This window comes from Alosa sapidissima, chromosome 6, assembly GCF_018492685.1.
Source record: "Alosa sapidissima isolate fAloSap1 chromosome 6, fAloSap1.pri, whole genome shotgun sequence".
Lineage (NCBI taxonomy): Eukaryota > Metazoa > Chordata > Actinopteri > Clupeiformes > Clupeidae > Alosa > Alosa sapidissima.
Window position 1 is genome coordinate 28224195 of NC_055962.1, and position 18108 is coordinate 28242302.

At 40.9% G+C, this 18108-nt stretch overlaps 1 protein-coding gene across 1 annotated transcript; it reads right to left on the reverse strand.

The window, feature by feature from the left end:
• Positions 1 to 547: 547 nt before the first annotated feature.
• On the reverse strand, positions 548 to 4385 carry LOC121711940 (thrombomodulin-like). Its single transcript, XM_042095837.1, has one exon. The coding sequence runs from the start codon at positions 4163 to 4165 to the stop codon at positions 2543 to 2545; it is 1623 nt and encodes a 540-aa protein (XP_041951771.1). The 5' UTR covers positions 4166 to 4385; the 3' UTR covers positions 548 to 2542.
• Positions 4386 to 18108: the final 13723 nt, after the last annotated feature.

The window sequence follows — 18108 nt, forward strand, 5'->3', positions numbered from 1 at the left end:
GATTATGAAATGGAATGGACCAGGAAAACATTCATCAACATTCATATTGATTATGTTCTTTGGCTCTCAAATCACTGGGACAGGAGCACATTTGGGTAGTTGATCGTGATTTCCAATTCAGATCCTGGCTATCTGGCTGGTTATCAGTGTGTTACTGTATACAATTATTTAAGGAAGGCAAGGTCAGCCTTTCTAATACCTAAGCCAATATGGAACGCAAAATATATCTCCACAAAGCCGTGGCCTACTGGTTAGCGCTTCAGACTTGTAACCTGAGGGTTGCTGGTTCGAACCCCCGACCAGTGGGCACGGCTGAAGTGCCCTTGAGCAAGGCACCTAGCTCCTCACTGCTCCCCGAGCACCGCTGTTGTTGCAGGCAGCTCACTGCGCCGGGATTAGTGTGTGCTTCACCTCACTGTGTTCACTGTGTGCTGAGTGTGTTTTACTAATTCACGGATTGGGATAAATGCAGAGACCAAATTTCCCTCACGGGATCAAAAGATTATATATACTTATATACTTAAATACAAAACTCTGCATCTTCAACTCCAATGTTAAATCAGTTTTATTATATGGGGTAGAAACCACAAAAGCATCATCAAACAAGCTACAAACATTCATTAACAGAGGCTTACGACACATCCTGGAGATTTGCCTAACACCATCACAAATGAGGAACTCTGGCAAACCACACAACAAGAACAAATTGAAACTCAAATCAAACGCAGGAAATGGGGCTGGATCGGGCCCACCTTAAGAGCACCATCCTCCAACACGACCAGACAGGCCTTAACCTGGAACCCACAAGTGAAAAGAAAGCCAGGAAGACCAAGAAACAGCTGGAAAATGTCTGTTGAGGCAGAACTCAAGAAAGTAACAACATCTTGGAAGGAAGCAGAGAAGATCGTCCAACACCGAACCACCTGGAGGAAGTTCATGAATGACCTACAGTATGCTCCCTAAAGAGCAAAAAGGTTTAAGTCAAGTAAGTCAAACAATTATTTTAGCAAATATTAGGAGAGGTCGACTGATGACAAGTTGCATACAATGGGTTGCGGCCAACAGAGAGGTCTTAACTACTTAATTTCTTAATATCTGATACTTTTGGTTTGTAAACAGCTATCTCAATAGCATTTTGAGTACAGACCCTGTGAACAACAGAAAAACCTTTATCCATCTCTATTTTGGTTTGAATAAAGTATGGTTGTTGCATCAATTTGACTACCCAGCCTATGAAACTGCCATGTTATAACTGCAAAGTACTCACTGCGTTTTGATGAAGATGAGAGGGGAAAGGAAGGCCCATGTTATGCTCAAACGCAATCAGTGAACTTAATACAGTAGAGTGAATATAGGTATGTTGCATTATATTATGACATGTCATGTTTATGTTTTGACAAGACATGAAACATAAACATGGTACATCAGTACCTGGTCTCTCTTATAGCTTATAAATTATGTGTAGTATTAAGATGGCTTTGGGAAACCCAGTCTTGGATTTCAGAGGGCAGGCCTGTCTTCTTACTGGTGTCCATGCAACAAGTGGCCATACCCTACATCTGGAGAAACATGGTTATCTTTTAGTTTGTAAATACCTTTCGGTTGTGCGGTAAAGGATTAGCCTGATCCCGCCGCATATTATCTCATTAATATCAGCTGACTAACACTGACGTGTGTTTTGGTGATAGCAAGGGGTGTGATGGTGATGCACGTGCGTGCAGTCTAACCAAATTAGAACCTAAATGCAGAAAGTTAAGCTACAGCTTAATTTGAATTATATTTGATGACGATTAAAAACTAATAATACAATTATGAATGGGGGGGGGGGGGGGGGTCCTGCAAAATGACCACTCTTCAAGAGGAATTAGAGGCCAGGTGCTTGCACCACATATGGTTGATCTGTGAGGCATTTAAAGCTTTTAGAAGCCATTTTTTAAAAGCAGCGATTAATTTAAGATTAACCCATGACATAACATGAAGTTTTGATATTCACTTGATTCTCTTCAGGTGACATTTTTTACTAACAACAATAGCATCATAGAGTATATTTACTGTGGACAGTGAGCGATGTAATAATGCATATAAAACATTTTAATTTATAAACATGTTCACTGGATCATGATTTAATATATTTATGCAATGCAAAGAAAATGACATGCCGGACACACTAAAGACGTGTGTGTCATATAGGCCGACAATAATTTGTTTTTATTTTATAGACATCAAACAACAGTAAACCGCCCCCCCCCCCCCCCCCCCAAGAAACATTCACCCATGTCCTTTCAGAATCCGTTGTGCTTCTCTAAAAAACAAATACAATATATCACTCGTGTACTGTACATAGCATTTTAGTTACATTAATATACACAAATCTAAAAAAAAATATTCTTCATATTCTCTCCTCACTGTGGAGGTGACAGTATTGCAGTTGCCAACTGCAGATCTTCTTGTGTTTGTGCACAAAAGTTTCACTCCAGGGAAAGGCCAGGCATCAGCTGTTTTGGTATTATAAAAAACGGCCTTAGCAGGTATTTATCTCCTTTCATTTTTTAATTTCTGAAAATTTTGGATTGTAGTTTTCAGTGGTCATTTGTTCCAAGTCATGCAAGTCAGTGCTTTTACGCGCACCGATGAGCGAATGTTCACTTTGACGCTTCAGACAGCGGTGAGCGAGCAAAACCAGGGCGACCAAGACACACACAACACAAACAATAATTCCAAGGAGACCACCGGCTGTCACAGCTGATGGGCTCTCTGACATGACGGTCGGGGTGACATCGCTATATGATGGCGTGGAGCCTGATCCTTCAGTTGGTACACATTTATAGTCGTCCACCAACTCATATCCCTCACCACACCAACAGGTGTATCCACCAAAGCTGTTGTCACAATGCTGGTCGCAAGAAAAATTATTACACTCGTCGATATCAACACAAAAGCGGTCATCTCCTCTAGCGTCGATGATGAAACCATCTGGACAGTCACACTGAAAAATTTCGTTGGGGTCACAAACAGCTGGGCATTCCTGGTAAGGGCAATGCAATATGCATTTGTGATGGTCTTCGTCTGATACCTTGTGTCTCTCATAGCAAGAGCAGTTGTAGCTGCCAGGTGTGTTAATGCATACGTGTTCACATGGCATTTTAGCGCATTCGTCGATATCCACACAAAAGCCTTTCTGCATTTCAAACCCCGTCTTGCAAGTGCAATGGAAACCTCCGTGCGTATTTACGCACATCGTGTGAGCCCCCGCGCACATTCTTTTATCTGCGCAGTCATCTATGTCTTTGCAGCTCTTGCCGTCTGCATCTAGAGAGAAACCTTGTTCGCAAAGGCAGGAGAAACTTCCATTATGCGGAATGCAGATGTGCTCACACCCAGATCCCTTACAAGGATCATTCGCAGCTAAACGGCAGGACCGACCGTTGCGGTCATCAACCAAGTAGCCAAGAGAACAGGTGCATACAGGTTTACCATTAACCCTGGTACACTTCTGCTCGCAGCCGCCGTTCAAGACCTCACAGGTCCACGGTGATTTCTCCCAGTTACCAATGCAAATATACTGAGTCCCACTATTGAGCTCTGCCACACTTCCAAACGGCAAAACGTTAAGCTCAGGCCCCTCAATGCCATACGGTGTCCGGTACGTTAGGATCTGTGAATCCGACAGTGGTTGACAACCTGAGTCAAATCCAAACTCGCATATAAATCCATCGACTTTATCAGTACACGATCTCTCCCTCCACTTGAGGTCGTCTGTGGACACCGTTACGCACTGTTCGGAGGTAGGGCAAACAGCGTCGTTCTTGTCCCAGTTGCGAAAGTCGGCTTCTTCTTGTCCCGTTATCCATTTGTATCCTTTCAAATCAGAGATTTGGGGACAATTGCCATTAAACCGTAGCCCGATCCAGAAGTCACCTTTTAAGTCGGTCAATAAAGTTGAGATGGCGCTGTTCGATACGCTTGATCGCACTGTCAATAAATGTCCGTTAAAACCTTGACAGACCTTTCTTGCGGCAGTAAAATCTGCCATGTCTTCGTGTACACTAAAGCATTGATTGTCCACACAGAAACTGGTGAGTGATTCCACGTCGAAGAGGAACGTCAAAGTCAGGATCACTTGCATAGACAACGCCATCGTCGAAGAGCTCCTTTTAGACATCATATACGGTGGGATGGGAACTAGAGCTTACCGTTGTATGGCGTGTCACGACGTGAGTATCAAAGTAGAATATACGCTGTTTTGTGAACCTTGCTGCAGTCCTTTATAAACCATTCATGCTGAATACAGAGGAAGGAAGTTCCTCTCGAAGTTTAGACGGGTGCAGTTGCTTAATCGTCTTCCAATAACTTTCTCCTCCCTGCGAGTCAGCGTCAGGCAACGGTCAGGAATATGGGCACGTAAAAAGTAACCTACTGTTTAACCCCAATCCCCACCCACCTTTCTTTTTTTCCCCAACGGTCGTCATTTGGCGATTAACTTGACTAATGTATTTGAGTGCTGCCCAACATCAGAGAGACTTTTTCATAGACTTTTCAGATTATGTTAAAATCGTTTTCCAACCCATAGCTTATCACGAATATAGTTTGCTTTGAAATGAAATGAATGGAAACACAATAGTAACGTCGGATTTAAAATACAAAATATTTTTAATATTGTCAGTTTTATTGATAGTCCCCATTAGTTAAATAGATTGTGTTCTTCTTAAACAGAGCCCACTGTCAGGCAGTGAGAACCAAGGTCCTCTGTTTCTTGCATAGCCTATATTTACCTCTTAAGATAATTTTGTCTTTTAGATGTCAAATCCTAGCCTGAAGTAGGCCTACCATCATGAAAATTGGTTTCATCTGCTAAATGAGTGTGAATGTATTGCAAGAGGGAAGTGTGATTAGAAGAGTTTGGGTTCATTATATGAAACATTTAATTACTTTGAAATACAGACCAATAACACACAATGCATTACTGTTTAGATTCTGAATGGTCATACAAATTACTGGGTTTTATGAGGAGCTATTTATGATTTAAAGTAAAAATAATTGTGTTACATACACGTGGGTACCATAAATCATGACATCATAAATGAATGACTTACAATGACAGTGATTCATGTCAACAAGAGAAATCTAGGCAATTATTGCATTCAATTAAGGGCATAGGATGATTAATATGAATGATTAATACTTTTTTCAGGTTGTTCTGTCATTAGTTGTGCTCTAGGTCTCAGCATCAGGATGGGAGAGGAAGAAAGGTGTTCTGAGCACTCTGCCCTCTTTCTGCCTGTGTGTGTGTGTGTCTGTGTGTGTGTGTGTGTGAGTGAGTGTGTGTGAGTGAGTGTGTGTGTGTGTGTCTGTGTGTGTGTGTGTGTGTGTGTGTGAGTGAGTGTGTGTGTGTGTGTCTGTGTGTGTGTGTGTGTGTGTGTGTGAGTGAGTGTGTGTGAGTGAGTGTGTGTGTGTGTGTGTGTGTGTGTGTGTGTGTGTGTGTGTGTGTGTGTGTGTGTGTGTGAGAGAGAGAGTTTATAGAGGTAACTTACTCCACAGGAGGAAATGTGATGTGATTACATTTCCGTCTCCTTCACACCACTGGCTCAGTGCAACAATCTTTTTCCCCTTTTCCAGGTTTCCACCCAAAGAGACTCATGAACAGCACACCGCACGTATTGAGGAAAGAGCTTCTTTTGAGATGCATTTCATGACATGTATCCTTTCCCCTGAATCACCCACTATATGAGGCATTTAGGGAAATATTTAAAGGTTACTGGAAAAATCAACTGGAAAAGGGGAGCTGGAAGAAGGAAATTGTGCTCTCCCACGTTGGCTCTGCTGTTTTTGTAATTCGTCAGAAAATCGATGGAGCTGGTGCCACCAACAACAGGCATGACTGACAACAGAATACAGATAGGCATCTTATGATAAATACCGCAAAGCAAATCAAGGTGTTTTTGCTGGTAGTGCAGGAAGTGGAGGAGGACAAGACAGGAAGTCCACTGGGGTAACCTCCCTGTACCATGCCTCCCAGAGGACGTTGAGGAACAGTCATGAGAGGGGTGGGCAGTTTTTGGGCAGTGTACCTTTCCTCTCTGGAAATGACCTAGCTGGGTAGGTCCCCAATATCAGAGTAACTGTGTAGTGTTTCCTACTGTTGTGTCACATCTCATTGCTTGAGAGTATTTTTAGTCAGGATCGGAGTTCTATAAACGGAGACGCTTTTACTTTTTCTGATGTCACCACTGGACCCATGTACAGTATGTCACTGGAGTTGCAAGAACTTCCCTTGTAATTTTCTTACAATTTTGTTTATTATGACTCAATGCAACATCAAATAACCAGTTCAAAGAGTGAAGTTCAAATAGTACAGTAAACTGGTAAAAATGAAGATTTCTACAGGTAATCCAGAGAACACAAATAGAATGTTATGAAGATTTCTACAGGTAATCCAGAGAATACAGATAGAATATTATGAAGATTTCTACAGGTAATCCAGAGAATACAAATAGAATATTTCTACAGGTAATCCAGAAAATACAAATAGAATATTTCTACAGGTAATCCAGAGAATACAAATAGAATATTTTGGTTAAAAGAATCTCGTTGTGGCCAGCTAGAAAGCGTTTGCCAAAATCTGCACCATACGTATAATAACATCACAGAACAATCATCACATTGTTTTCATGACCCCTACCTGACTTCCCGGCATCTCTTTTCAAAAGCCCTTCAGAATTATGCTCACAGGGTTGGTGGTTCCGGAAACATAGACGTAAATCTCGTCCTTGCAGGACTGTGGGAAGCCAGAGCTTCAAGGTGAAAGATCAGAAGGTCTCTCGGGTCTTGTGGCTTGTATCGTCACAAAAAAGAATAGCTGAAGCTATTCCTCTTAATCAGCTTTAATTGCTGTAAGGTGGATGAGGGTGCTTCTTTCTGAGGTTTGAGCACATAACATGGATGTCTCAATGCACTTGAACAGATGTCAAATGAATCATTTCTACAATGTAGAAATTACACCAACTGTATTCGGTTGGGAATTTTGTGCCCCGAGCCCTTCAGTGTACATGGCCACCAATGTTGTATGAGCTTAACTGAGTGTTGAAATATATTTCACTGATAAAACAAGGTTCTTCAGGACTTCTAAGCTGCAGTTGGCAAGTCTGACAGATTGAGAGGACTTAGCCAACATTTTGAATGTTTACAGAAGAACCGGGAGCTGTGGATTTTTGCAAAACAAATAACAGGCTCTGGGTGGAGGTAGAAGTGCAGGTTTTTTTTTATTTTTTAAAACGGCTGATTTATGTTGTTCTGTCGGAGCATAATGTCGGTTTCAAGTGAATATGATCAAAAAAATCTTGCCAACTGCAGCTTTAAAGAAGACTGGTCACAGTCGCAGGAAAGGTTTACAGGAGGATGTACAAGCCTTGTTCTTGCATAAAGCAAAGCCCTTGTAAGGTGTTCGGGTCTGTGGGGCCTGTATCCAATGTATGCTAAAAGAAAAATGATGCTATTTATCAAACTCATTGGCCTTGGTGGTGTTTTTCCACCTATACCTTTGTATTTGAATTTCCTTTTTCATTATCTCACAAAAAAACACAAATAAACGAATAAATCTTTCATATGATCATAAAATTTGTGATCTCACAGGGGTAAATGGCAAATATTAACCATAAATGGTTAAACCACTGGTATCACTGGTAATTGAGCTAAAGTACACGTCTGATAAGTATGGTTTACATAAATTGTTATGGCTGTATTGATTTAAAAACCTATTCATATGGTGGGTCCACCAGACCCGGAACATTAGCTGAGTAACAAAAATATGAACACCTTACAAAGATTAAATGATTAAGTCAAAAAAGCTGTACAAATGTCCCTAAGTTCTGTAGAATCTTAGGTTCATCATGTTAAGAACATTAATTTTACCAGGTTAAGAATAGTAAGTTCATTAAGTCACTGTACTGTACTTGCCGATATGGTGAAGGATTACAAAGGAGGTGGCCCAGTTTGTGTAGAAAGCTCGTTCTGAGCCACTTCTAATTTTCTGGTATGTGGCTGATTGAATTCTGCAAACGTTCTGAATACAAGCAGATTACTGCTGTTCTGTGTTTCTTGGCAGAGGGATCTGGACAAAGACAAGTGGGGGCTTCACAGGAATGCTGTGTCCGTCGAGGCCTCAGATGGAGGGGGACTGGCCTTCTCCGAGCGAATTTGAAAACGCAGACATGTTCTTGCCAGCTGTTTTTTTTAATAGTCTGCTGGAGATGTTGCCGGAGGAGAAAGTCCTGATTTGTGTAAATATTTTGATACCGGTGGGTTTCGGGCCATTGTGAGTCAGAGCAACAATGAACGAAAACGAGGCTCGTGCTAGAACAGGGGAGGCGGGGAGGGATTGTTTATGAACAAGAACGCGTCTGGGGAGCGCAGATAGGCTTGCTGGAGACCAGAAGGGATTCTTCCCCTTCAGTACAGGGCAGGCACTCCGCTGTGTCAGAAAGAGCAGTGGAAAGCCAAGATATATAGAGAGATCCCAGAGCGCACAGTAATGTGGTTAGAGGCCAGTAACTACTGGCTCATGCATTCAATTTAGGGGGATGCCAACCGACCACCAAACAAGATGGCAACAGATGAGACAGTGAGCGCCTTCACCCGTACTTTACATGTCATCAAAGACGTTCTGTCAGAGATGTCCACTGAGGGGAAAAAAAACAAACCGATTAAGGAAGAAGTTACCGGATTATCTTACCCCAGGGCCCTGTTTTGTGAGTCTATCAGATTCATTCTGACACTTGAGAGCACCAGGCACATAAGTAAGTATGTATAAGTATAAGTATATATACTCTTTTGATCCCGTGAGGGAAATTTGGTCTCTTATCCCAATCCGTGAATTAGTGAAACACACACAGCACACAGTGTGGTGAAGCACACACTAATCCCGGCGCAGTGAGCTGCCTACACTAACAGCGGCGCTCGGGGAGCAGTGAGGGGTTAGGTGCCTTGCTCAAGGGCACCTCAGCCGTGCCTACTGGTCGGGGTGCGAACCGGCAACCCTCCGGTCCGAAGTGCTAACCAGTAGGCCACGGCTGCCCATTCAGCGCACTCATGTCAGCGCACTCAAAGCGCTGCAAGACTCAGTGACCTGCTCTACTGGGCCATGCAAATTCAGGTTTGATCTTATTATTCTGTAAGTGAGAAAAACAACACACAGACACACAGACACACACACTTGCGAACACATACACATGCACTCGGACACAGACTCACCATCAAGAGCAAGCCTGTTTGGCCTGCTGACAGGAATATTATGAACTTACAGTGAACCCCCTATTAGCGAGAATGCATTGGCCCTCTGTCATTTTGGCCTGCACTTAAATTCTTGAGCTGCAGGGTACTCTCTGCTGTAATAAGATGGAGTACAAGAGTTCCAAATATCATTTGCAATAACTGAATATTTTGTTACCACAATAATGGGTAGAACTTTGTTTTACCTTTACAATATTTCAGCCCTTTTACTATAGTATATGGTGATGCCAGGCTCAGAAAATAACTTGCCAATGTCCCTGTGTGTTTGTGTCTGTGTGTGTGTATATTATATTATATTATATTATATTATATTATATTACATTATATTATAATATTATATTATTATATTACACCTAATGCCATGTCGAAGGTCAGTTGTTTCAAACGTGAGGTTTTTCCAATGGCTCCATCTTGTCTACATCTCAGTGTGGGATGTCAGGGAGGAAGCTGCACTCCCCAAAGTGGAACATGTGGAAGTCCTCTGTAGTGTGCATCAAAAAGGCATCTCAGCTGTCTTCACTAAGAAGGCATCTCAGCTGTCTTCACTAAGAAGAATCTCAGATTAGTTATCATACAGTTAGAGTGGAACAGTAAGGTAATTGATAACTTCCTGAGCCTGTGCGTATGAGGGTGTGCACGTGTATGCGTGTGTGTCTGAGAGAGAGCGTGCGTGTGTGTGTGTGTGTGTGTGTGTGTGTGTGTGTGTGTGTGTTTGTGCAGACACATCTTCTCCTTCCCAGGCGACTATACTCACATCCTTAGTTCACGGCCTCGCAGGCAAAACATGTCAAGTAAATCACTGGAGATCACATGACCACACAACACTGCAGACTAAACTGAAGTCATGCAGCTTTTTAGTCTAAAGGGGGTTTCCCTCCCAGCTGCACCCCCCCCCCCCCCCCCCCCCCCCGCTCCAGTCTCCTTAGTAAACAAACTGGTTCCTTTCTCAATATTTCCTTTTTCCTTTTTCAATATGGTGCACTCGGTGCCAATACCAGCAGAGGAGCATTGTAAAACATATCAGGCTTGCCAGCAGAGGAGCATTGTAAGACGTATCAGGCTTGCCAGCGACTGATTGCCCATGAGCAAGGCACCTAACCCCTCACTGCTCCCCGAGCGCCGCTGTTGTTGCAGGCAGCTCACTGTGTTGGGATTAGTGTGTGCTTCACCTCACTGTGTGTTCACTGTGTGCTGAGTGTGTTTCACTAATTCACGGAGACCAAATTTCCCTCACAGGATCAAAAGAGTATATATACTTACTATACTTATACAGAGGAGCATTGTAAGACATATCAGGCTTGCACAGTGAGTCCTCATGTGTCTGTTGGCTGGAGATGCACCTCTCAGCCTGAGAATCAAAAACAATGCAATTTCACATCCATGGTTACAATTATGGTTATGGTATTTTGCAGATGCTTTTGTCCAAAGCTACATCCAGACTGCATAATTATAATTATTTAGTGTTGTTGTTGTTGTTGTTGTTATTGTTATTATTATTATTATTTAAAAATACTTTATTGTGTGGAGAAAAAACCTTCCTATTCCTTTTGAGAAGTTACCTTGTATGCATTTCTGTTCCTTACATTCAAAACTAAATAGTAGAAAGCAATTACCCTTGGTAATTCCATTAACTATGACTGTAGCTGTGCCTCCTTACACATAGTCGGTCTTCCATATACATTTTTGCAAATATATGGCATATAGCTATTTATACATACAAGGATACATACATGAGTAACAAATAGCAAATTGTAAAGGAAAAAAAGAGGAAAAAATATATTTAAAAAATAAAAATATAAGAAATTATTTTTGCTTTGATACTTTTACTATAGTATTGGGTTGTCTTGTATTGGGAGGTATTTTTTCATTTAATTTAACCTCCTCAACTTTTATCCATTATTAAAATGTATTATCCTATTATTATTCTATTACTTCTTTTTTTTGCATGGAGCTACAATTCCATGGCAAAACATGGCCAGAGAGCACAAGAGTCAGATTCCGAGTCATGGTGTTGCCAATGCTTGTGGACTAGCTGACTCACAGACCTAGAGCAGATTCATCTTGCATCACACTTTGTTGGATTTGCACCCATGTATAAAAGAAAACATGGGGATCACAACTTTCAATGCATAACAGCCATTTCATGATTTCGCCTGTTATTTATTACAGTCTGGGCCCAGAGCCTGATGATGACTCACACCATTTTTTATGATGAAGACCATGTGTAGAGACACAGTGCCAGTACTAACGACAGAGCCTACGTGTCCACTGAAAACGCCATGTGTCACTAGAGAAATATCCCTTCATTTTTCATGCATGTATAATATTCGTGACAGTGTTTGGTTTATTGTCCTGCGTGTCAAGCCACAATCATCCATGGACTTTCCAGTACATTTTCCAGACTATTTCAGTGGCACTGTTACGCGGTAGCAATGAATCAACGTTTCCGGCTGATGTTCAGTTGTAGTTTTGCCTCTAAGGGATGGAAGCACATGAGGCATGGCTTTGAAGCTTATCTCTGTGTCTCACTGGCCTGTTAGCAATGTTCAAAGGGCTACTGGATCTCCTTCCCTCCTCTCTGGTCTATTTTGTTGTCATCCATCTGGACTGATTACCCAGCCTATTAGCTGTTTATTCGTCTTGGTATCACAGCAGTCACAATGGGGATTCCATGGCAACCCTAACGTCACAGTAACCAAATGGAACTTTTTGGTGATGTGTAAGTATTGTCGTCATCCGTGCTGTCCAGACACAGTATCACTGCATCTGTTTATCGCGCAGCTTTTTTAGGATATGAAAAAGGATATGAGTGTGCAAGCAATGACATCACAAACAACCCCAGGATGGGTTGTGACGAAAGCGAGGGGGGCATCACCCCATCTGTAAACCATTTCTCTTACAATGAAAGTCTGGAAGACCAGACCAATCCAAGGTGGTATTTCAGGAGCAAAAGAGAAAGTGTGACATGTAAAACAAGAACACAATCTACAAAACAGTGAAGGGATTCCGATTTTCTACAGCTGACAACATGAGGACAATGTTTTTTCTGATTGATGTTTTTTTTTTTTTTTTTTTTTACGTTTTAAGAATGTCTGCTCAACAGGGAAATGAGCTTAGCACAGTAAATTTCCTCAAATGCATTACACAAGGCACATTGCAAGACAGTGTTCCAAAGAATGTCATGGGCAATTGATTTTGATTTCGATTCACCTTTGACCTTTTTCAGTTTGATGTTCACCACTGAATATAAACTGGTAAGTTTAGCAATACAACAAGCAAAAAGATAAGAATGTGTCCTAATTTTAATTAGTAATTTTGTTTTTAACAGTAAGAACATTTAAACTGATGTGATGTCATGCTGATATTTATTGTAACCATGGTATCGGCTTGGACATACAGTAGTGACAGGTATACGGATGTGTTTGTCAATAGTGACACATACAGGGAAGCAAGAACAGGTCCCAACGCAACACATTCTATTTCATTATTGCATCAACACCCAAACTGGATCATGTTGACATTTATAGTAACCATGGTAACAACTGAGACTTGACAGGGACAGATTTACTTGTGTGGTTCTCGATAGTGACATGTACAGAAAGATAGACAGACAAGAACATGTCCCGACAACAGTTTTGAATTAAAACAATGAAATCATTGCCCAGAGTGAATCATTTTGGACATTCATTGTGGCTAATCACAAAAATGGAATGCTAAATGCAATGAGGTCAGTCTCACGTTTGTTAGGTGTGTTGTGTGTGACAGTAGTTCTCAATTGTTTTTGAGTCACAACCCCTCAGAATAATCAGGTTGGTGTTTGTGATCCCCCACCCCACCCACCTCCACCTCCACAATGCTCTCTGCACTTTTTTGCCCACAAACAGGATATTAAATTCCATTTTAGCTTTACTGCCGTGCTTTAAAATTAGATTTAGATTGGAGTCTTGAGATGGAATAACATATAACATTACTTTTTCTGAGCCATCTCCATGGGTGGAGGGTGAGGCCTCTACTTTACCAAGTATCACAGGTGTTATGGATACTTACAATGTACATGAGTCTTTATGTGTCAAATCAGACAAAATCCAGGAGAATGGTTACTGCACAGTCTTAGATTTTGCCTACTTAATATTTAGGTCCCAAAACTAAGACCTATATTTTTGTTAAATTCCAAAGTTTTCATACACTTTTCACCCTTGCCTTTGTATACTTTTTACACTCTCATAAATGCCTTATCTTGGAGGCCATGTTTGGGCATTAATATCTTCAAAACGTATTATTCCTAGCCTGCCCAAGCCTGCTCAATAGTTTTACAGGATATAAGGCCCTATATGAAAAAAAGTGCAAAGCTGGTCATATTGAGGGTCTTGTAAACTCTTTTTTTGTATCCATATGTCATCAATCATTATTTCGTCTGCTAATACAATACGTTATCAATGTTGAGCCAATATTTGAGGTCTCTGCAACAAATGCACTTGATGATAATAAGGATAAAACAAGGTGTGATTGCACTTTTTGGAAATGTTCATAGGACTAAAATGGTATGTGGGGTAGCTAGGAACACAAAAATCAACATGGCAATAGTTCAGCTTATATTCATTTCATGTGTTAAGTGTCAATGGTGTACCATGTTTCATTCATGCATAAATACACTTAATTGGTTACATTGTATACCTATACCTTTTCATTCTTGGCCCTGGGGCAAAACAATGATTTTTACTTAATTTATTTATCTATGGTACAACATTGGCACTTTGTACACTAAATGCTCATACACTGAGCTACTTTCACATACAGTACCTCCAGAAATATTGGCACCTCTGCTAAAGTTGACTAAAATCCGGTATAATAAACAATCTGTTGGTGATTTATTGTAATCTTACAATGAAAAGGGGCAGCCGTGGCCTACTGGTTAGCGCTTCGGACCTGTAACCGGAGGGTTGCCGGTTCGAACCCCGACCCCGTAGGAACGGCTGAAGTGCCCTTGAGCAAGGCACCTAACCCCTCACTGCTCCCCAAGCGCCATTGTTGTTGCAGGCAGCTCATTGCGCTGGGATTAGTGTGTGCTTCACCTCACTGTGTGCTGAGTGTGTTTCACTAATTCATGGATTGGGATATGACTTAAATGATCCCAACTTAAAAGTCATTGTGGAGGATTTAGCCTCTATGTGACTTTATTTTCATACCATAGTGAAAAAGAAAGTCATGAACTACTTCTGAAAGTTCACAGACACTCTGATTAACTTAAATAAATTAAAATTAGATAGGGAAATGCTTCGGTTTTGTACATACGATTTTTCAGTGGTGCCAATAATTGTGAGCGACGTGTTTTTGTTCATGAGATTTTCCTTTTTCTCAAAATAAATTTGCTTCCCTTCAAGGTTGTTTTTTTTGTCTAATTGTTTTCATTGTGTGATTACAATAAATCACCAACAGATTATTTTTTATACCAGTTTGTAGTCAACTTTAGAAGAGGTGCCAATAATTCTGGAGGGTATAGATTTTCAAGTGCCTATACTAGCTACCACACATACCATTTTAATCCTATGAAAATGACCGAAAAACAGAATCTCCCCTTGTTTAATCCTTAAAATCTTCAAGCCCATTATATGTGGAGAGCTCTAAGATTGGTACAACATTAATAAAGTATAGTATGTAGAGGAAAAATAATGATTGATACCAAATGCATACAAAAACAAATTTATACTACACTTAATGTCACACTTTTTACACTTTTTTTCCAAATCTAGGGCCTTGTAGAAAGTCAATGAGAATGCCGTACAAACTTTCAATAATTCACTCATACTTAGAACATGTTTGTCTTCCAGTGGAATACTTCCACCCTACAAACTCTTGTCACTATTTTTTTTTTAATCATAATGAATTAAATACATCCTAAAGATAAAGTTACTCCTCACATGAAATGTTTTCTGTCCATTTCAGTGGGACATTCTAAAACGCTTAACGTGAAAAAGCTTAACGTGACTTAAGGTAGGAAAACAACGATGAATCATCACCAAATTTCGTATGGCCATATGTTGTCATGAACACTTAAGTCTGTCAAAAAAACTAAACCGAAATCCAACGATTATAGAAGATATCTCACATTAACGTTTTCTTCTTCATTGGCGCCTATGGCGAGAAAAAGGCTTAACGTGATTCAATGTACCTAAACAACGCTCAGTGATCACCAAATTTCTCTCTCATATTGTTCATCATAACCACTTAAAACTGTACAAATATCGAACCCAAAGTCTAATTATTATGGACGTTATCTGACATTAAAAAACTAAACGTTGCTGCCTTATTGAGGCCTATATTAAAAGAAAAAAGCTTAACGTGATTCAATGTACCTAAACAACGCTCAGTGATCACCCAATTTCTCTCATATATTGCTTATCATAACTAACCTGGCAATAGCCAGATGAATTTCGCTCCGCCTAGCTCCACTCATCCATCTGGAACCGATCCATTGAAGTGTTGCTTCAGAAGGCTGGGCCTAATCAAAAAATGCTTGCATATGATTGAATAAGCCACTTCAACCACTCACATCAAAGCCAACCCGTGACGCTAATAACAGACTCACAGTCGCTTCTACACTATGTCACATCTATGAAACTCCCGCCCTGCGTCCTGATTGACTAAACCATAAAGTTGGTTGGAGAAATCACTCTCAATGGAAGAGGTCCCAGATGGATGTGAGTGAAGCTAGGCGGAGCTAAGCGGAACGACATTCATCTGGCTAGGGTCAGGTTATATCATAACCACTTAAGACTGTAAAAAAATCGAACCCAAAGTCCAATTATTATGGACATTATCTGACATTAAGCGTTGCTGCTTCATTGAGGCCTATATTAAAAGGAAAAAGCTTAATGTGGATCAATATACCTAAACAACATTCAGCGATCACCAAATTTCTCTCATATATTGCTCCTCATAAGCACATGAAACTATCAAAAAATCGAAACCAAAGTCCAATTATTATGGACGTTATCTGACATTAAGTATTTCATAGGCATAGAGGCTGGCTATATGAAAAAGCTTAAAGTGGTTTAATGTACCTAAACAACGTTCGGTGATCACCAAATTTCAGTCTCTCCTGAGGGAGATCTTGTCAGGACCACATGCTCAGCATAGTTGACGCCATTCATCAACTCTTAATTCCCTCTTGTTATAGCAGCAAGAATGTTAGAGATTCCCAAAGCAGACCTGATGCAAGATTTGAGCAGAAATTAGCTTGATACCTTTCATCATGTTCCTAAATAGTTAAGATAATGGATGAAATTCAATAAAATTGGGACGTTATTATCCTCAAGGGGAAATTTTTGGCCAGCATTAATGAGCATTGCCAACTGGTGACTATAACACCAGGCAGTATTCCCAGATATGTCCTTTTGGAGCACTATGACAAAGAACCCTAGAATTTCATTTGTAGGAAAGTGATAAGAACCTTAGAGTTAGTGATAAGAACCTTAAGGATTCTTTTGGCAAAGTAGTGCCTTGTCCTCCCTGTTGTTATGTTCTTTGCTGATTTATTTCGAGGATCAGATCGGATCAGATCAACATTTTTCTTCACACAATAGTTTACATGTGTTCTTGAGCTTATTCTCCTTCCATTTACCTTCATATTGTTTTTCTTTATCTCTCTATCTTGCACTTTGTGATGTTATTTAGCCTGTATTTCTTTCAAAATGTAATTCTCCTCAGGTGCGCTTTATTATTTCATGCTATCAAAAAGCACAACAGCTCTCTTTTTTTTAGAAGTATATTCTCTGGGGCTTTTTGCCTTTCTTTTTTCTTTTTTATAGGCTGGCAGGAAACGACTGGGAGAGAGAGACGGGGTAGGATCGGGAAATGACCCAAGTCCCCATGGGCACCGGCGGGCACCCGTGGGTGCTTGGACCCATATATGGTACGGACGCTGTAGCCAGTTGCGCCACAGTTGTGCCCCCCCCCCCCCCCAACACCCCCCATCAGGAATTTAATGTATTTTATCTTGTTTTTGGCAAATGGCTATTATTATGATTCCAAGATGTCTTTATCAGCACGGCTTCTTCAGGTTCATTTCATTGGCTAACCAGTACATTCTCTCACCAGCAGCCTCATTGCCTCATTGCCTCATATCCTCCCATTCCATCATTATGCCATGTTGGCCATCCAAACCCAACATTGAAAACAGAGGTCATGACCCCCCCCCCCCCCCCCGCTATATTTAGACTGAACTCTCACTGCCCAGCGGATGCCAGAGTCCTTGAGACTGTTGTACAACACATTGCATGAAAAAGTGATGAGAGATTTCTAGCTCTCATCAGACAGGTAGGGGGACCGGTCATCCTAATGAAGCATTTTCACAAAACAGGATATGTCATTGTGCAGGGGTAACCCAGTGGGTCTGTATTTCATTGGACTGCTAATTGATAGTACATTGTCCACTGTCCTCAGATTTACATCTGAACGCTTTGCCAGGCCAAGGTATTGTTGATGTTGGCATGGATACATTAAATGACAGGAAAAACAAGGGAAAACAACCACATTCATGAATTAATATTCACCTTTTGGTCGGCAACAACGAGGACCATGTGTGAACTCTTGGCTGGATGCTGGCCCTTCAACAGAACAATGATCTTTGTTTTCACGGCTTCCTATACTTGTTAGTGCCAGACGCCCATGATTCAGTATGCTGCTCAGAAATCACAGAGTGCAAATGTATATTCATGCTTGTGCATACGTACAACATAAACTTTTAGGGGTACACAGTTGATGTTCTTCATTGCAATGTAACAACAAACAATCATCTATCATCTACAGTAGCAAGAAAAAGTA

Bases quoted from the DNA above. Each gene is read 5' to 3' on its own strand.
- LOC121711940 (XM_042095837.1), bottom strand. From the start codon at position 4,165: ATGATGTCTAAAAGGAGCTCTTCGACGATGGCGTTGTCTATGCAAGTG.